Source organism: Rhinolophus ferrumequinum, chromosome 6 (assembly GCF_004115265.2).
Source record: "Rhinolophus ferrumequinum isolate MPI-CBG mRhiFer1 chromosome 6, mRhiFer1_v1.p, whole genome shotgun sequence".
Lineage (NCBI taxonomy): Eukaryota > Metazoa > Chordata > Mammalia > Chiroptera > Rhinolophidae > Rhinolophus > Rhinolophus ferrumequinum.
Window position 1 is genome coordinate 72,540,269 of NC_046289.1, and position 21,925 is coordinate 72,562,193.

The window sequence follows — 21,925 nt, forward strand, 5'->3', positions numbered from 1 at the left end:
GTTATCCTTCCTGGGGGCAGCCGGAGGGTTCAGTTGGTTAGAGCGTGAGCTCTTAACAAGGTTGCCTGTTCAATTCCCGCAGGGAATGGTGGGCTGTGCCCCCTACAACTAAGATTGAAAACGGCGACTGGACTTGGAACTGAGTTGCACCCCCTCAACTAGATAGAAGGACAATGACTTGACTTGGAGCTGATGGGCCCTGGAGAAACACACTGTTCCCCAATATTCTCCAATTAAAAAAAAAAAAAGGAGTTTTCATTCATGAAAAAGTTTGACAATTTGGTTTGAAATTGTTTATTAAAGAAAAGAGCAGCCACAATAAACAATTTGCCTATTGGTGATAGTTTGAGCTAGAAGAATTTATTAAGGACATTCAGAAACATCTAACTCAAACATCAGTAAAACGTGTGAGTTGTTGAATTTTCAGATCAATATTCTATAAATATTTATGGAGTATATTTTTTGTTGCAGGCATTGTTGTGATTAAGGAAGGCCATGAAATCTGCCTGTGCTTTTCCTCTTGTATATTATGCTCTTATATACTGTTTAATGAAGTAGTTTATTTTAGATTTGTTAGCTGAGTTAAGGGTACCCTCTTTTATTTTCTAAGGAGCCTACATGTGACAAACTTTGTTCTGATGCTATTCTGTCTTCTTAACACTCTAGCATGGAAGAGCTCAGTTCCATAATGTAGATTTCCCTTCCTCCCACCAAACTTATTCGTAAAATGATCAATAGTTAGTGCTCTAGGGGGACATTTTGAGGAAGCAGAGTGCGAATTATCTTCTTTCTCTGCTCTTGCTTTTTCATTGCACTGCTCCTCCCAAAACATTTTGGCCATCACGTAGCTCATTTGTATACCCATTGGCCTCTTTCTTCGATCAACGTTCTGCAATCCAAACTAAACTCTGCATTCTCTCCTGTTTCCTACCACCCTCCCTCTAACCCATGTCCTCGGTGCCCTAAATTTGGGATGGTAATGTTTTGTTCCTAAGTGTATTTTCATTTGGAAGCAGATTTGTAGAGTAGAAACCGAAAGGTGGGTCTTCTATAAATATTTTAATTTTTTGATATTATCATTTTAACAAACATTTTCTTTTTTTTACCATTTTAACAATTTTTAAGTGTATAATCTACTGGCATTAAGTCCACTTACATTGTTGTTCACCATTTCTCTCCATATCTTTTTCATCTTGAAAAACTGAAAATTTGTACACATTAAACAATAACTCCCCATTTTCCTGTCCTTGTAGCCCCTAGTAACTATCATTCTACTTTCTCTTTCTAGGGTTGACTGTTTTAAACAGCACAGATAAATGGAATCATGCAACCTTGGTCATATTGTGACTCATTCACCTAGCATAATGTTCTCAAGTTTCACCCATGTTTTAGTGTGTGTTAGAATTTTTTTCCTTTTTAATGTTGTATGATATTCCAGTGTATGTACATATCACACTATGTCTATCCATTCAGCTGTTGATGGATGTTTGGGTTGCTTCCACCTTTCAGTGGAAACGTGTATAAATATATCAATATTTTGGGTATATACACATTTTCTTTCAATTTTTTTTTCTTGAGTATGTACTCAGAAGTAGATTGCTGGATCATTCAGCAATTCTATTTAAAAGTCTTGTGAAACTTCACAGTGATTAATTTGAAGAAATACGCTCTAGACTGCTTAATCACAAGCAGATTTCAAGGATCGTTGAAAGAATGATTCTTAACCATGGATGAAGTTTCAGTTTCCTGGTGATTTACAAAGCCTAGAAGAGTTTGTCACCCTTCCTACAATGCATTTGTCAAGTCTGTGACTAATAATTGTTCTGAAAAGAATGGTCAAGCCTCTAACTCATTGTCAGCTCTTGAACTGCAGTTTGTGTTCCTTTATAATATGTTTTCTTTCCTCTCTGGTGAAGGAACCAAACCTGCAAATGTTGCCATAGACAGAAAGAATGGGGCAGCGGGAAAAGAAGTGGGAGCAAGAGAAAAAGAAAGTAAGGGGAGACAAAGTAGGGAATAGATGAGATCATCCTTAAGAAAAAGTGCAGCTACCAAATGAGCCAGAGCTAAATTTCAGTGGCCAAGGACAAATCCAGGATGCCATCTTGCCTCGCAAGGTGAAATTGAGCTAATTATAAAAGATCATAATATTAGTACTACAAGTAGAGAAAATCGTGACTAACTGTACCTCCGTGACAGTTCCACTAGAGCCAAATAAAGAAAAAGAGAGTCTCTCCTCTTGCCACGGAGGAGAGGTCATAACGACCAGCCTAAGAACACCTATAATGCCACCACTAAATTTTGAATATATCTTGCCCTCATTTTGAGGGTAATAAATTTCTAAGCCTCTTTGTTCTTTGGTGCAGTTGCCCTTCTCCTGGCCTGTGCACTCCCACTATTTTGGGAGTGTATTATCTTATTTTCTTTCAGTAAGGCCTCTGCTTGCTTGGCTTATTTGGTGTGTCCTTGAATTATTTCCGGTAACGATACCAAGACCCAGTTTGGAAGCAACACAATTATTTAATTATTTTATTACTGCCATTTGCATAAATAAAAATCCTGTTAACAAACTGTCTGAACGTATTTCAAAGGCTCAAGAACTATTTTGCTACCCTCCAGTCTTTCTCTCAAATTTTCTCTGAAAATAATCTGTAGGGAAAAAACCAGGGAACAAGTTTTTATTATCAGAGAGAACTGTGTTCAAAACTATTACCTTGAACATGTCCTTTGCAGACACTTGTGAGCTTTGTTTCATCATTTGTTAAAGGAGAGAGTGATATCTTCTTTAATATTTTGTTGTGACAATTTATCAATAATGCATCCAAAGAAACTGACAAGCAACAGATGATCAGTTATTGACAGTAACCTCAGTGGGGACAGAAAACACATTTGATAATCTAGCATCCATTCCTGATAAAAAAAAATTCCCAGCAAATTAGTAATCTAAGGGAATTTCCTCAAATTAACAAAGGGACTGTACAAAGAAAACTTATGTCAAGTGTCATACTTGATGGTGAAAGACTGAATGCTTTCCCCCGATGATCAGGAATAAGGGAAGAATTTTGTCTCTCACCTCTTGTATTTCGTATTTTACTAGATGTCTAGCCTGTGGAATAATGCAAAAGAAAGAAACAAAAGACATCAAGTTTGGAATGGAAGAAGTGAATTTATCTTTATTCACAGACAGCCTCATTATCTAAGTAGAAAATCCAAGGTACCTACAGAAAAGCTACTAGAAGACACAAAATTCAATGTTTACCTATCATGATCGAGCCGTTGCACTCTCAGGAATTAACCAAAGAGAAATGAAAGCAAATGTTTATAAAATTTGTTAAAGACAAATGTTCGTATCAGCTTTATCTGTAACAGCCCCAAACTGGGAACAGATGAAATGTAGATCACCAGGTGAATAGATAAACAAATTGTTTTATGTCTCTATGATGGAATACTACTGAGTAACAAAAACGAATGGATCATTGATACTTATGAGACCATAGAACAATCTCAAAGTAATTATGCTGAGAGAAAGATGCCAGACAAAAGAATACATATGATTCTCTTTATATAAAATTTTAAAATATGCAAACTAAGTTATGACAGAGATGTTGTCTGAAAATGGGAGTGGGAGGTGAGGAGAAAGGTGAGAGAAGGATTACAAAGAGACATGGGGATCCTTTTGGAGGGTAGCATATGTCCATTTTCTTGTTTGTGGGGGTTGCTTCACAAGTGTATACAAATGTCCAATCTTATAAAATTGTTTACTTTAAGTAGGTGCCATTTTTTTGGGTGAAAATTATACATTTATAAAGCCATTAAAAATCCAAATTTAAGAAATATCTTCCCTGAATGTGTACGAGTCCTTTTGTGTGACTCAAAATGCAAAATAATCCTACTGCAGATGAGCATTGGCTTAAACTGTTTTGTTTTGTTTAAGGCGTAGATACAACTTTCTGCATCCACATGCTATACTGTTCATTTTCAACCCTCAATCATCCCTACCTAGTTTGCAACTCTCTCTGTTTGTCAGAACAAGTGTTTGTAGCTGCTGTTCCAGAGTTCCTGTCAAGCATAGTTTTATGTCAGGTTCTGACGATGTGATTTGGAAAGTGGAGAAGAAGGAGAAGCGATACGTGAACACAAACAGTACCTGAGCCTGAATTTCCTACTAGAGCCACATCTGGGAGACTATTCACACATTGCCTGTGGACTCAGGAAGCCCCTTGACCCGAAGCTGTGGAGAGAGCTCCGGGGACGCACTCAGCTAAGCTTCCATGTGCACGTCTGTGGGAGATGTTCACAGGGCCTTACAGAAAGAGGTGTCCTTCTCTAGAACTTCATCCAGACAACCTCAAAAGTTTTGTTTTGTTTTGTTTTAAAAAGGACTGGCCATAAAAATGGAGTTAAGGAAGTACTTGCTTTTGCCGCTGGCACTTCATAGAAAAAGACTCGCTTTCAAAAAGTTGTGTAGTCATAGGGACATTTTCCCATTCTAATCCCAGAGCTTTCTCCCTGATCTTTGAGGACACTCTTGGTCTAGGAAAGTTATCATAAAAGAGATCTTGTAAACTGGTATCTGGCAGGCTGCACCAAAGTCACCTGAGGGAGCTTTCAAAAATACACATCATTGGGTCTCAATCTTGGAAACAATGATTCAGCAATTAGTGGTGAAATTCCAGAATCTGTAATGTCAAATCTCTCACACATTGATTCCACTATCATTGCTGTATGAATATCAGCTGGTCTATTTAACATTATGAAAAGCTGGGAAAGACGAGAATCCTGAGTTATGCACCAGACTTTTGATGCAAATTCACATTTTTCTGGGTTCACTACTCTGTGGTGGAAAATTAATTATTAACCTTTGGCAACAAAATATTGAAGAGAGACGACCGCGGAAACCATTCCTGAAGCGAGCTCTCCATTAACAGTACAGCATTAGCACACAGCACCTCATCCACGTGGGTCAGCTGTGTCATCTCAGACATCGTGGCAGATGCGATAGTGATCTCACTGGATTTTATGGGCAGTCAGTAACTTCAGTCATGGCTTTTTTTTTTGGTCTAGCATTCATAGTATCCCATTTTAATGATTCTGAAATTCAGGAACATTTGACTACTGATAATATAGTGTGACTACTCTCCTAAAGCGCTCCTATTAAAAGAGAGCAGAGTTACATGTAATATAATTTAAGACTGGGGAAATATTGTATTTCAGGTAGTAATGGTTCCTGTATCAAAGATTGATGATTTTTTAATTTAACAAATATTTAGTGAATGCATAATGTCAGTTGTTGTTCTATATGATGTATTACAAGGCTGAATAACAGAGAATCACTCAATAATGACTCTACTTCTTAATCTTTCCTGTCATTGCCACTGATATTCAATGTACTATATAGCCTGGCCCACAATGGTTACATAAAAATATTTTAAAAAGTGTTAAAATGCTCAATTTGTTATTTTCTCTTTGTTAGACAACTTTATTTCTCTGCTTTGTTAGACAACTCCCACGTGAAGCGGTGGCCTAAGAAGAAATTAGGCTGTAAGATCATCACAGCTGTTGTTCAGAAAACTGTCATCTGCTTGGGAAATACAGTCAGAGATGAGAACTGACTTTGGGAGGAGCCTAGGAAATGGGCGCCCATTTCAGTCCCTGTCCACCAGGGGATGCAACTTCCTAACACAAGCGCATTTCCTGTATGAAATGCAGGCTTTGATTTCTCATTTCACTGTTTCCTCCAGAGTTCCTCATGCTAAGAATCAAGAACATTATTTAGGGGACACTCTGGAGATGAAGTCTTCTCCAGCCTTAGTGACTGTGGTACTCTTAGTGCTTGGTAAGTAACATGCCTCTTAAAATATGTTTTCTTTCCACTATTACGTCAGCAAATCCTTTACCATAATTTAATTGAAGAGGTTTATGCCCAGGAATCACAGATCTGTTTTATTTTCCCCAGGACGAACCCATGGAGACTCAGTGTCCCAGACGGAAGGCCCAGTGACTCTCTCAGAAGGGAGTTCCCTGAATGTGAACTGCTCCTATGAAACCTCAGGGTACGCCACTCTCTTCTGGTATGTTCAGTATCCCGGAGAAGGTCCACAGCTCCTTCTGAAAGCCATGACGGCTGGTGAGAAGGGACACAACAAAGGTTTTGAAGCCACCTACCACAAAGAATCAAAATCATTCCACTTGGAGAAAGCCTCCGTGCACGAGTCAGATTCGGCTATGTACTACTGTGCTCTGAGTGACACAGTGACAGAAACTGCAGGGGGAGCTGAGCACAAACTCTGAGCAGAACTAGAGCCTGGCTGCTGAGTGTCTCTGATTGTTTGATCCACTCTAGTGGATTTCATTATTTAATGTCAAATACGCAGTACCTTTTCTACGTTTCCAAACTTTTATCACATTAAGCGAGTTGTTAGGATAATTAGACATGCATACACAATACCCACGGGTGTATCTAACACAAAGGAACACTTCTTTCTAGGAAATAATGCACTTAAACATGTATATAAAAATAATCAATTGTTAAAATTTTGAATATATTTTATATTGCAGGTTTGACTCCTAATTTATTTTTAAATTTTTTTTATTAAATTTGTGGGAACGACATTGGTTAGTAATATTATATAGGTTTTAAGTGTACAAATACATAGAACGTCATCTATATATAGAATTAAGTGTTCCCCACCCAGGGTCAGTTCTCTTTCCATCACCATATATTTGACCCCTTTACCCTATTCTCCTACCCTCTCCCACTTATTCTCTGGTAACCGCTAAACTGTTGTCAGTGTTTATGAGTTTTTGTTTGTTTGTTTTGTTCTTTTGTTGCTTTCAATTTTATATCCCTCAGATGAGTGAAGTCAGACGGTTCTTGACATTTTTTATCTGACTTATTTTGTTTAGCATGATAATCTCAAGTTCCTTCCAAACTTCCATCTCAAGTTCCTTCCACGTTGTCACAAATGGCAGTATTTCATCTTTATTCTTATGGCTCAATAATATTCCATTGTGTACATGTACCAATCTTCTTTATCCAATCATCTATTAAAGGACACTTTGGTTTTTTTCCATGTCTTGGCTACCATGAACATTACTGCAATGAACACAAGGGTACATAATATCTTTACCAATAAATGTTTTCAGATTTTGTGGGTAGATAATCAGAAGAGGGATCGCTGGGTCATATGGCAATTCTGTTCCTAATTTTTTGAGGAACTTCCATACTGTTTTCCATAGTGGCCGTGCCAATTTACGTTCCCACTAGCAGTGTATGAGGGTTCCTTTTTCTCCACAGCCTCTCCAACACTTGTTTTTACTTGTCTTGTTGACAATAGGCATTCTAACAGGTGTGAGGTAGTGTCTCATTGTGGTTTTGATTTCCATTTTTCTAATAGCTAGTGAAGTTGTGCATGTTTCATATATCTGTTGGCTGTTTGTAGCTCTTCTTGGGATTAAGTGTCTGTTCAGATCTTCTGCCCATTTGTTTTGTTTTGTTTTTGTTTTTCAATGATCACATTTTGTATTTCAGAGAAGAGGCATTTAGGAATCATGCCATCAGTTTATTTACAAACATATCTATTATGTTGAGTTCAAGATTTTGATCCATTTTCAAGGTGAGTGCACCTCTTAAAATGCTCCTCTTCATATCTTTTTCATGCAGTAAAACGTCCTTATTTCTTAAGCAGTTGGTGTGTTGCTATAAAGAAAAGGAGGCAAATCCAGAGCCAAAGGACAGAATCATCATCACTAGCAATCGCCTCTTGTTTCCCACTGAAAATCGCGCATTCTTCCCTGGCGCTCCTCATAGTGGCTCCTCCGGACCAAGGGGTGGTGAACCACCGGATGCTCTGTCCCAACGTAGGGCTGTTGGGAGGCCTGTGAAAGGCACAGAGACTGAAAAAGTAGGAAATACCTCTGCCCATTTTGTAAGTGGATTGTTTGTTCTTTTGTTGTTGAGTTGTATGAGTTCTTTATATATTTTGAATATTATCCCCTTATCAGAGGTGTTGTTTGCAAATGTCTTCTCCCATTAGCTTGGATGCCTCCTTGTTTGGTTGATGGTTTCTTTTGCTGTGTAGAAGTGTTTAATTTGATCAAAATTTCTTTTTGTGGTATGTTTTATACAATAAGATATTAAAAGCAACCCTCCTAGTAAATAAATGTGCAGTTTATAAATATGACAGGTAAAGCCTAACTTTATTAACTTTCCACAAATTACTTGTGCACAGAATAATTATATGTTATTTTGATCAGGGGCATGTCCTACTTTCTCTTACTCAGTTTTTAGGGGATTTAGAATGTGTTTTATAAGTAGTCCATAAGAGATTCCTTATTGTAAATAAATGAAGTTTGAGGGACCACTATTAACAATCTAAGAGCTGTGATCAACGTTTGGTTTTTTTATTCTCTGCTATATCAAGATGTGAATTTTCTTAATTTTAGTTTCTTGCTTTCCTGGAATCTTAATTTCTTCCTGGTGTTTCCTCTCTGCAAGTTTTTCTTTTGTTTTCCTTGTTGTCTTTTTTATCTGAATATTAATTTTGTAAACCTCTGTCTTTTTTCTTTTTTCTTAGATCTCACTTAGGTAGGAGTTAACTTAGTTCACTTTTGATGTTCCCGTGGAGTTCTCTTGGTCTGTCCTTCAGCAGAATTGTCCTTCCTTTGGGATATTAATATCACTTTGGTGGGTATGGTGGGGTAAGCACATGAGGGAGGGCAGCAGGAAGAAGGCCATCTTATGTGCACAGCCTTCTTGGTTGTGTTCTTCAGTTTTGTCTCTTAAGCCATATGTAGCAATTTTGTAAATTTTGACTCCATCACATAATCTCTTTTTATATATGTTTTGATTCATGATATATTTGGGCTCATTTCTAATATTTTGTTTTGCTCCACGTTTTTCTTTTTTCTTTTTTTTTCATCTGTCTTCTGCTGCATTTATAATATTTTTCTCTCTGATGATTTAGAAAATGTAGAGTGTCTTTCTTTTCTTATACAAGTGTTCATAAATTATGTGTGTGTTGTTTTATACCATTTGCCATTTTGCATATGCTACTCATTCTCATTGGGAATACTTTTTGTCTTGTTGATTTACTGTCTTTAGAATGACCTCAGTACTTGTTATAGCAAATTACATTCCAGCTATATATTAGGACAGTAAATTCAAATGAGCTCAAAACTTACAGTTCCAATGCTCATTTAGAAGAATAAAATAGAAAACCATCTAACACAATAATGAGAACAGGAATTCATTGCCTTCTCCCTCAGAGCCTTTGTCCCGATCTTCCCTCTGCCGGGAGTGCCTTTCACTTATAGCTTCAAGATAGTCCTTCACTTCTTCTCGTCTCTGCTCCTAGGCAAACATGTGCACATGTGAGTAAAGATGAATTTTTAAAATGTTTTCATAGGGGCCAGCTCAGTGGCCGTCTATACTCCATAAACCCACTGTGAGGATGATTCTCTGAGCAGAGGTACAGGAGTAAGAATGTTACTGGTCATTGTGAGCATGGAGGTTAACAGAAAACATCTCCATATTTTTAATTCTTATGACTAAAATTCCGCAAACCCAATGACCTAGAAATTATTCCCATACCTCAAATATCTTACCTTTTCATATATCTCCCTGAATGTACAGAAAACAAAATAAAGAGAAAAAGGTAGAGGGAAAAAAAAAACAGAAAAGAAATAGAGGGACAGGGAGAAGACAGTATTTAATTGGACAAGCAAAATGTGGGCAGGTCAGAATGTTCTATTTGTGTCAGCAGAGTGCCCAAGGGTTGGACAATAGAAGGGGAGAGGTGGAAATTAAGTCAGATTGGGCATTATACACATATTTTATTTTTCACTACCCAAATTTTGTTGGAATTATTTTCTGTTCAGATGGTGGTTATACGCCTTGGTTTATAAAACTCTCCTGATTTCAAGAAAATACATTTATTTCTACAGTACACTATCGATGTTATCACATAGTTTTTCCATTATCAGAATTTTTATATACCTGAATTCTCAAATTCTCTGTCAAACTATGGCATTTGGGAAATGGGTCAACTCTTCCTAGGATTGGTCAAGATTCTATGTTACCCAGTGAGACACTGATTCTCTTAGAAACATTATAAAGCCTTCCTCAGTCTCTATCCCACAAACTTCTCTTGCATAAGGTTCTTAAAAAAATAAAACCCTTCTATCTTCATACATTGGAAATATTGCCTCTTACCTTCCTGCTGTGTTCGCAGGTACAGTTTCGGAGAGATTACTGTGCTGTCGGATTGGGCCACTGTGAGTGAAGTTTCCTATTACGTGAATGAAGGAGCTCAGATGTGAGTGCTCCTCAGTGAATGTGGTGGAGCACATTGACTGTAAGAGTACATTTGCCTGGACTACTGTGGGTGGAATTTTCCACAATGAATGACAGCTGAGAAGGTGCAGAAGAAACCCTGACCTTGATTTAATGCTCTTTGATCGTGGTCTTGAAATTCTTAATAATTTTATCTTTTACTTGTGATTTTTAAGGGAAGTCCCATAAGCATCTGGAACATATGTGTGTGAGCAGAGGAGGTACATGGGGGAGTAGAAATGGGATAGGTACACGTGCAGGCTCAGGTTCATGGTCACAGGAGGGAGTGTGTGAGTGAAGCAGTTGTCAGGATCACATGTAGTGCCTCTGCGTGCTTTCATTCTATGGTGTTCTGACATCCAGCAAAAGGGTGCAGTAAACTTTGTCGGTAATTATTATGAAATGAAAGTGCATAGATGGACATTTCAATGGAGCAGTTTGGCGGTTTCTTAAAAACTAAACATCCTCTTACTATGTAATCCAGTAATGGTGCTCCTCGGTATTTCCCCACAGGAGTTGAAAAATTATCTGTGTACAAAATCCTGTCCACAGGTGTTTATAGCAACTTTATTCATAATTGTCAAAACTTGGAGGCAACCAAGAGTTGTTCAGTGGTGAATAGATAAATAAGTGGTGGTTCATCCAAAAAATGAAATCTTATTCAGTATTAAATAGAAATCAGCTATCAAGCTGTGAAAAGAAAGGGAAAATTAAGCACATATTACTAAATGAAAGAAGCCAATCTGAAAATGTTCTATATGAAGGCAGACAATCAAGTTCACAAACTCTTCTTCGAAAAAGTGCTACATACCTCATCACTGAATATCAGTACCATCACCTTCGAAGTGCTCCCCTTGGGAAGCTATGCACCGACGCCAGCACCAAGTCTACCCTGCAAAGCAATTTCGGAACTCTTTTTCTGGAATGGCCATCAGAGTTGTCATCCTATTACCATTGATGTCCTGAATGTCATCAAAATGTCTTCCTTTTGATATTTCTTCTATGGTCAGATAAAGATAGAAGTCATTGGGGGTCAGGTCAGGTGAGTAGGGAGGGTGTTCCAATACAGTTATTTGTCGACTGGCTAAAAACTTCCACATAGTAACTGCTGTGCAAGCTGGTGCATTGCCGTGTTGCAAGAGCCATGAATTGTTGGCGAAAAGTTGAATTTAACTTTTTCACACAGCCTGTCCTCACTTCCAAATAGTAAACTTGGTTAACTGTTCAGTTGGTACAAATTCATAATGAATAATCCTTCTGATATCAAAAAAGGACAGCAACATTGTTGCAACAAGTTCGTGAACTTAATTGTCAGACCTCGTACATACTGTAATATGATTCTAAATATATGACATTCTGGAAAAGACAAAACTATGGAGACACTAAAATGACCAGTGGTAGCCAGGGTTGAACAAAGAGGACGGGATCAGTAGGCAGAGCACAAAGGATTTTTAGGTTGGTGAAACTAGTCTCTATGATACCATAATGATGGATATATGCCATTTAACATTTGTGTAAAGCCATAAAATGCCCACCATAGTAAATTATGCTAAACCATGGCCTTTGGGTGATTATGATGTGTCAATGTACTTTTATAAATTGTAACAAATATACCACTATCATAGGGAATTTCATGTGTAGGGACAGGAGGTATATTGGAACTCTCTGTACTTCTTCATTTTTCTGTGACTGTAAATTGACAGAAAGAAACAAAGTCTTAAAAAATTAAACTCATACTTACATGAAACTGATTTGTATAAAGAGTTAAAGCATTTTTAAAAGGTGATACCACTATAAACGTTGCCTAATTTCATCTGTTTTTTTGCATAAGAGACCGCAAATTTTCATTTTGTATTCGATCTCAAAAATTATATAGCCACACCTGGCTGGTGATCTTGAACCTCCAAACTAACCTTGCAAGTAGAAAGGCCAGAAGGCAGAATGCAATTAGGTGGTTTTAGAAAGTTCTTCTTGCTTTGCAGATGAGTAAGGTCACCCACCACATCTAGGTTCTCCCAATAGAGGAGAGTTTTTTTCTTTCTTCCTACAAGATCTGAATGATAAGGTATAGATACACATATCAGAAATGTATCTCCAGAAGAACATCCTGCTTACCCATGGCTCAGCCATGGAGCCACACTGATCACAGTGCCTGTGATGACCTTTACACTCAGTGGTAAAATCCCATTTTATTCCATTTTACTATGGTTTAGGTTCTCCCTGATCTATCAGTGATCTTATAGGAGAAATGAAAACTTAGATAGGAGCTTATCCTAAGGATCCTTCTGTGCCAGTGAAGAGGCCCCAGGATTGCTTAGGGGCACCTCAGACCCACTAGGTTGCATGTTGATGTGAAAATGGGTTTGGGGTTCTATGATGCAGGACAATTTCTCCCCACTCTCACACAACTCTACATTGCCCACAAACAGTGCTCAACAAAAATAATTTTAGCGCTCCAAGGAAACCTTTAGTCCAATCTTAATTTATAAAATCAAACTAAAAATGAAGATACAAGTATGAAACAATTAGATAGTATATGAGCTGGGAGTAGAAAGAAACAAAACTTCCTCACTTCCTCTCTAGCATTCTTTCCCCTGCTTCCTTCTTGCAGGGTCATATTGCTGAGCAAAGAGAAACTGTCTAGTGCACATCCAGGTACTTAGATATCTGTTGTATGTGTCTCGGAAAGCCATGCTCAATGTTTGAACACATGAATGAGAATTCCAATTGGTATAAATGTTTGAAATCTTTTGCCGGAAAGTAGACTCGTGCTGAGCCACTTACTTCTACCAGGAAACCAGTGCATCACTCACTGGCCTCCGTAAGAATAAGCCAAAGATGATGGGGCCATCCTCAACGCCCAGATGTATTTCTAAAGACTTGCCTGGAAATAGAAAATATATTCATTATCACAGGTGGACATTCCTTAAAGGCAGGATATGAGTGTATTTAACATAACTCACACATTGTCAGCAGAAACGATAATGGAATTGGAAGACTCATGCAGCTGGCCGTCCATGGAGATGCTACGTAAAGGTTTTCTAGGCCAAAACTTTGACAATAAATAAGTAAAGTAATATTCTATGAAATCATCACGGAGCAGGGAGTTTTGTACGAGAGCGGCTACGTCTGTGCTGTAGTTAATATACGAAACACTGGTTTTCATACGAATGATTACATTCCAGCCATTAATTCAGTTCTGTATGCATACCTCAAAAGGGCGAATAATGACTAAGTATCTGTTTCCCAAAAGAGGGAAATCTGCCCAGAGAAGTACTTTAGAAATGTTATCTTATGGGGAATGGGTGAGATAATGGAAGTTCCGCAAAATCAGGAAGTTTTACATACATAAAAGCAAACATTTTACACATACACATATAGTTATATAGTGAGTTGACAGTCTTCACCATCACTGTCTTCTTGTAATTTCAGAGGACCACTGAGTTCAAATCACAGAAAAGGAGCTCCCACTTCTGTAAATGGGGTAGTCTCGGTTTCCCAGGGACCATTTCTACCTGGTCAGCTTTTTAGCATCCGTTTCTATCTGGAAGATGACCCTAGCAGACACAGGCAATATTTGGGCTTCTGTAGATTTATTCTCACAGAGGTAACGAGAAAATTCCAAGAAGATAAAGTGGATGAGAAAGGATTTGGGGCAGGAAACTTAATCTGAATACTCTCAGAACTGGAGGACTTCATCAATGTCTTGGGGAAAGTACACTGTAGTGGAGCTTGGGAGAAAAGTGATTGAGTATGACATCTGAGCCAGCAATGGTCAGGGAAGCAAGAACACATGCCAGGAGAGTTGACTTATTCATCGGAAGAAAGTCTGTCAAGGATATGAGACACTAAGTTTAGAATATGCCATCCATGTAAATATGAGAAAATGAAACCCCCTCAAGAACAATCTGACATGTGGTCTATTTTCTGATCTGCAGCTTGATATTTTCTCAGAAGCTGTACTCTTTCAGTGCTTTGAAGCATGGAAGACACAGAGCATTTGAAGAGATGTCCTCAAGCCTGTCAGATCCAACCATGGGCCAAATGGTTTCCTATGGCTGAAGTGTTAATAACTTGTGGAAGATATCCTCCTGCTGCTTTAACAGTAAGATTCGCTCTTTTACTTTTTATCACAGTCATCTAACTGCGGGAAGATTCCTCATTTTGACTGTTGGTACTGTCCATTCTCTGGGAAAAGCAAGGTCACAGGCAAGGCCAGCTGAGAGGGGCAGAGTCTGAGATAATGGGCACTAGGAATATTGACTGATCTTCTCTCTCTTATTCTGATCTTTGACTTACATGTTGCTTTTAGAAAGAGTTTTTCTCCATAACAGACAGATGAGGATGGTAGATTTAGCTGAAAAGGAAGGTTTTGTAATTTCTATGTTTAAGAGAGTGAATCTTGGCATTTTCCTGTTTTCAAGCACTTAAATCCAGGCCATCGTTGAATAACCACGACCAGCATCTGTCTCTTTCCTATAGATTAATAATGACTCAGTAGTGTGCACTGATATAAACCTTGGTCTCTACATTCTTACTTAATATCTGATTTAAAACATAATTCGTTTGACCTATTGCTGCCTTTACCTGTCTGAGCCTCAGAGGCACAAGGTAAGAGAACATTTAACCAGTGCGTTTAGTGGTAATGGATGTGACCACAAGGTGGTAGTGCACCTCTGCTGATACAGAACATGTGGAGGCTCTCTTAGGTGGATTCTGAATGAATGGGCTAAGACAGAAGCGGGGCCTTTTTCTTATTGGCTGGGTAGACAATGTGAGAAACCCCCATGTTTGTTAGAAGAAAGAAAGAATAACCTGATTCTAGAAGTAGAGCCCCTGGCTGTAGTTTGCAGGTCCACAGTACATCCTAAATGGGAAGAATGCTGAAGACATCCATTGGAGCCATATTCATGTTCTTGTGGCTGCAGCTGGGCTGTAAGTTGAGGCTTGTGGGAAACGGTTTATATTAGTGGATATTCTTTAGAAGGAAGAGTGGTTTAATTCGGGTGTCCTCTAGTTGCTGTAGAAAAAGAAATTTCTGAAGCATAATGATGTGGTAACTCTTCTCCTTCCTCTGACTTTTTCTTTCTGCACAGGGGTCAGCGGAGGAGAGAATGTGGTTCAGCATCCTCCTTCCTTGAGTGTCCAGGAGGGTAACCGCTGTGATATGGACTGTTCTTATTCAGACAGCGCCTCACAGTACTTCTCTTGGTATAAGCAAGAAGCTGGAAAAGGTCCCCAGCTCATTATATACATTCGTTCACATCAGGTCAAAATCGAAGATGGAAGATTTATTGTTTCATTGAATAAGACGGTGAAACAGTTCTCCCTGCACATCGAGGCCACCCAACCTGGAGACTCAGCTGTCTACTTCTGTGCAGCGAGTACACATTGCTTCTCAGGCACCTGCAACCTGTACACAAACCTGTGGGAGGAGCCACCGCCCTTCTTTAGGACTGACCTTCAAATATAGATAGTATTTGTCATGTTTTATCTGAAAATGGAAACTAGTGTTTTGGATGTCAAGAACACATAAGTAAGTTAGATTCAAGCTGACCCAGAATGGGTTAGAACATTTTGTTGGTTCACTGTTAGTTAGTTGATTCTTGATCGGCGTTCGTTATATTTTATTTTGAAATTTAGGCTTTAAAGATGATTTTACGTTTGTTATTTAGACTCCAGTCCTGTAAGTAAAACTTTAGCATCAATATCACAATGCTCATTAGGTTGGGCTCTTAATCACAGTGTTTTGAAAACAGCATTTATTGTTTTTCTGATTATAAATCATAAATAGAAATGATGTACAATATACAGGTATGAAAATGATCATTCTGTAATCACATAATATTGCTAATACTTACATTACTCATTCCATCACTTTTAGTTGTAATTAGGATCATGATTATTTTCACTCAGTGTTATACCTTGAATTGAGGAGTCTCCATTTCATCATTATCTCTTCAAATACCTGCTTTTTAATAGCTCTGTGAGATTTTAATATATTTCAGTTTTACATTAATTTTCTTCTTCTATATTTGTGGTACATTTGACAGCCCTTTGTATGTGCTCTGACCACTGTTTTTTATTTTGTTTGTTTTTTTTTTAAGAAATTGTGACCTTTGTTTTAAGTCCTAGTTATGGTATATATTATTTGTGTTTTTGAGGAAAGAGGTTGGAAGTAATTTGAGAATGTGATTTTCATTTAAACTCACTAATCGCTCCTTTTAACCAAATTCTATACGGATCTGTTCACAGTTACTCTCTCATAGAATTTAGACCAGAGTTTGTATTATTCACTGCCATTGCTGCAGTACCCACCACAAACTTTTTCATGTCTTTGATAATCAGTAGATGTCTATTAAAGGAAGAAGGAAAGGTGACTTCTACTATTTTTTCACAATTTTAAATTAAGCTTTGTGATAGAATTAAATTTATAAATTGATTTGTGGACAAGAAAACTGCTACCGGGTATATTAAATTATTTGGTTGTTTAAGAATGTGCTATTGGTTTCCATTTGTATCTATCTTTCATTCTCAGTAAAACTCTGTTGGTTTAAGGTAATTAAATTTAGTCATGAGTGAAATACTTTCTCTGGAGTGTGTCACAAAATTTTTATACGTATTGATCTGCCACCTTACTATTGTTAGTGGGTTGCACAAAAACATTAGAATAATGGGTAATTTAGAGATAGCTTACTGCCAATCCCTCTACCTCATCTTCATATGACTGAATTAAACAGTGGTAACCACATTTTTTTTGGTAAAGTTACTACTTTTAGTGTTATAGATAATCAGTGGAATGAAAGATGTTGCATAAATACTTCATTCCCTATTTCTGCCACCCCTGCTCAAGGTAAGGCTATTATCAAGATCGCTTGTAGTCTTCCTGAGGATGACTATGTTGGTGATTTTTAGGGTGAGATGATCCCTCTTGGCTGAGTTATGGTTGTTGGTTATTAGCTAACTGGTTTGTTTTCATAAGGAAAGTCATCAGATTAAATTAGGTTTATAACATCTGAATAAGAAAGGCCCATCACCCCAATGGCTTATATTAATTCTGTCACTATAACAGCTATCTCCTGTGCAGCAAAAGCAAGGTGACTCTTGATTAGTCCATTTCCTACAAGTCTGATAGGGTGAGAAGGATGCATGTCTTCAATTTTATTGGTTTATTATTCTTAAATCAACTTAGAAGAGAGAGTGCAACTACTATGGACTTGCTTTAGCACAGTTAGCTGAGAATTTATTTAATGGAAAAAAATAAATGCTGTGGTCAGAGTGACAGAATCAGTATACACTTAGACACATTCCAGCTTTAAATCTTCTCCACTATTAGGGATTAATTTCTTGTTGCTTCTGGGCAATTCACTATAATCTTTATGGCCTTCTCTCGATCCTCACTGTAATCTTTATGGCCTTCTCTTGATCCTACAAAGCCAGACTGGGTGTTAACAGCCTTCTTTTTGCTTCCTTTCCTTAGGGTGGTTCAGACTGCTCAAATTTGTGTGGTTTTTCCAGTTCTGCAAAGCAGACCCCTTTCTGTACATGCTCATTAGTGAACATGTGCAAAGGCATTTTGTTTTTCTTTTAAATTTATTAAATTTTTGTGGTGACATTGGTTAATAAAATCATATAGATTTCAAGTGTATAATTCTATAATGAACACCTGTATATGCATTGTGTATTCACTACCCAAAGTCAAGTCTGCTTCCATCACCATATATTCTATCCCCTATACCTCTTCTACTTCTCTCCACACTCCTTTCCCTCTGATAACCACCATACTGTTGTCTGTGTTATGAGTTTTTGTCAGTTTGTTTGTCTGGTTTATTTATTGTTTCAGTTTTATTCCCCACATAAGTGAAATTATATGGCTTTTGATATTTTCCATCTGACTTATTTCACTTACCAAGATATTCTCAAATTTCATCAATGTAGTCGCAAAAGGCAGTATTTTATCTTCTCTTATGGCTCAGTAATATTCCATTGTATATATGTACCACATCTTCTTTATCCAATCATCTTTCGAAAGACCCTTTGGTTGTTTCCATGTCTTTGCCACCGTAAATAATGCTGCAACGAACGTAGGGGTACATATATCTTTACAGATAAATGTTTTCTGAAAGGCATGTTTCGCATGATATTTTGCTCAAGAATTTTTGCTACCTTCTCCATTGTCTTTTATAATGTGATATTTTGTCTTGATAACATAAATTTCTTTGAGTAGTTTGAAGACATCAAACAATTTACATGTTGGTGTCATTCTTAATAGGAAGATATAGATATATGAGAGGGTTAAGAAAAGGTGAAGATGGTTAACAAACCCCATTGTTCTCATAGTATTTGAAAACAATGAAACATTAAAATTTATGATTACCACTGTATATATTGGTAATTAATATGACCAGGAGAAATCTATAATTCAGCCATTAGATTTAATTTTGTTTCTCTTAAGGAGTTGGAGTTATATAGGAGTCTGAAGCAGATATTGTATAATCAATCTGGTTTTGCTCTTCTAATTTTTAATATAAGACATTAAAAAACTTATTAATGCAGAATTTGGTAAGAGAGTGTCCAAATGATTAGTTCTGGATATGGATACTTCCTGAAAGGCAGAAGTATAATCATGAGATTCTTTTAATTGAGAAGTATGACAGAATTGAACAATATAGAGAAAAATTAATACTATTTTCTAGTTATTCAACCACCTGGTAGAAAAAAGTTGGGTGTTTTTAGATAGATAAGAATTTGTATTGTGTGTGGTACCGTAAGATTTCATGGTGATTCCAGTGCAAGATCTGCAGATTCTTCCACCATGTTACCTGAGGCTTCAATTTTTTGAGACAAGGAGTAATCTTTGGCTGCTGTATCAAGAGACCAGCAGTGAGAGGCAATGGGTGTTTGCGGTTTGGCATATTGTTGATTCATATCCTTAGGCATAGCTTTCATTTTATATCCATACACAATGGTTTATTGCAGTCAGTGATCTTATGATCAGTCTCCTGTGGAGGTATATTGGGTCACCTAAGATACATTCTCTTTAGAATTGGGCATACAGAATATAGAAGCTTGTTGTGGCCCATTTAGGGTCCTAATTGAAGTAATGGGAAAAATGTAAATTTAAAGTCTTGATAACCTAATGACCAAACTCTGGTACCTATCTGGCTTTTCTGAGCAGAGCTGAGCTATCATACTAAATGCAGAAGAGAAGGGGATCTCTGTAACAGAACTCCATGCCTGAAGACTTCATTCTAGTCTTTAGCAGAGGAAGATAGTTTTTTTTCCGCTGCCATTTGGCATAAGATAGGTAACTGAGCAGATATTGTAATGAGGAGGAATATCGCCATGATAATAGGTATATTCAAAGAGCTATAATGATTGGTCCAAAGAGCTTAGCCTTCTTATCAGAAAGTGATTTATTTCTACTTTAGGTGAAAGAACAGCATACATACTTGAGAGGATACATGATTATTACATCTCATGTTGTTTCCATGATCCATCACATGTAGTATTTCAAATAAGTGCTATCACCTAGTTCCATTGCAGATACAATGACTGAGCCTAGCAGTTGGTGAAGTCATTGGTCTTCTTTTCAATATACTATTTTACTGATGTTTATTTTTAGTTGTAATTGTTTTTAAATGAAGAGTTAGCTAATTAATCCAAAAGAAACTTTGGCTTGGATGAGACTCTCAGCCAGTGCAGAGAGAAGTTTGACGTCACTCACAGCAACTTGCTACACCAGGAAACCCGTTTCCTGTTCTAGGGCAGCAGCAGACACAGCCCAGCATTTCTTCTCTCCCCCTTCGGAGTCATCTCTCTTGCAGAGCCCTGACATGAGGAAGAACAAAACATTGTCAGTCTAGTAGAAGAAATCAAAGATGTTGCTTTCCATCCTTCTGAAGTTGGTCATGGCTGCCATGTGGCTGGGTAAGGATGGCACCCGTGGGAATGGGCCTCCTCTATGACCCTAGGATTGGGGGTCCAGGCAGAATTTTATGGGTATCCTGGGAAGGAAAGGTAGCAGGGTGTGATAAATAATTTCTTTTCCCCACACCACTTATCCCAAAACCATGTGATTGTATATTTTTTCTTTTAGGATCTAATATCGCCCAGAAGGTTACTCAAGGCCAACCAGCAATACTAGTGCAGGAGAAGGAATCTGTTACCTTGGAATGCAAATATAGCACCAGTGCTCCAACTTATAATCTATTCTGGTACAAGCAGCTCAGCAGTGGAACAATGATTTTCCTTATTCGTCAGGACTCTTATAACCAGCAAAATGCCACAGAAGGTCGCTACTCCTTGAACTTTCAGAAAGCAAAGAATTCTGTCAACCTTGTCATCTCAGCTTCACAGGTGGAGGACTCCGCATTGTATTTCTGTGCCCTGACAGAGCCCACAGTGAGAGACCTGTTGGAAGGAGGTGTATCAAAACCCTAGGGCTCTGCTTGATGCATCCACCTGCTGTAGAGACCAAGGCCAGGAATTGCTATCAGAGACAGGAAGTGGTGAAGTCTGTGGCAGCGTAGGTGTAGGTAGTGGTAGAGGGCAAACAATCTAAGAAAATACTTCCCTAGGTTCATATACCATGACAAGAGTTATCATTCATGAAAATGTTTGACAATTTGGTTTGAAATTGTTTATTAAAGAGAAAGAGAAGCCACAATAAACAATTTGCCTATTGGTGATAGATTTGGCTAGAAGAATTGACTGAAGACATTCAGAAACATCTGACTCAAACATTAGTAAAAATATGTGTGAATTGTTGGATTTTCATATCAATATTCTATAAATATTTATGGAGTATATTTTTTGTTGCAGGCATTATTGTTGTGATTAAGGAAGGCCATGAAATTTGTCCGTGTTTTTCCTCTTGCTGTATATTATGCTCTTATATACTGTTTAATGAAGTAGTTTATTTTAGATTTGTTAGCTGAGTTAAGGGTACTCTCATTTATTTTCTACGGAGCCTACATGTGACAAACTTTGTTCTGATGCTATTCTGTCTTCTTAACACTCTAGCATGGAAGAGCTCAATTCCATAATGTAGATTTCCCTTCCTCTCACCAAACTTATTCACAAAATTATCAATAGTTAGTGCTCTAGGGGGACATTTTGAAGAAGCAGAGTGTGAATTATCTTTTCTCTTTGCTCTTGCTTTTCATTTCACTGCTCCTCCCAAAACATTTTTGCAATCACTTGACTCATTGCATACACATGGGTCCTCTTTCTTCCATCAATGTTCTGCAATCCAAACTCTGCATTCTCTCCTATTTTCTACCCCCACCCCCAATCCATGTTCTTAGTGCCCTAAATTTGGAATGGTAATGTTTTGTTCCTAAATGTATTTGCATTTGGAAGCAGATTTGTAGAACAGAGACTGAAAAGGTGTGTCTTCTATAAATATTTCAGGTTTTTGAAATTTTATCATTTTAACATAATTTTTCTTTTACCATTTTAACAATTTTTAAGTATATAATCTACTGACATCAAGTCCACTTACATTGTTGTTCACCATCTCTCTGTATATGTTTTTTCGTCTTGAAAAACTGAAAATTTGTACTCATTAAACAATGACTCCCAATTTTC

General features: G+C 37.6%; 1 gene segment (V, D, J or C); it reads left to right on the plus strand.

Annotated features, from left to right (window-relative positions):
• The first annotated feature begins 15,213 nt into the window (after positions 1–15,213).
• Positions 15,214–15,806, plus strand: LOC117023170 (T cell receptor alpha variable 13-1-like). The segment is given in 2 exon segments: positions 15,214–15,268; positions 15,430–15,806. Coding segments are annotated over 2 exon segments (432 nt in total).
• The last annotated feature ends 6,119 nt before the right edge of the window (positions 15,807–21,925 follow it).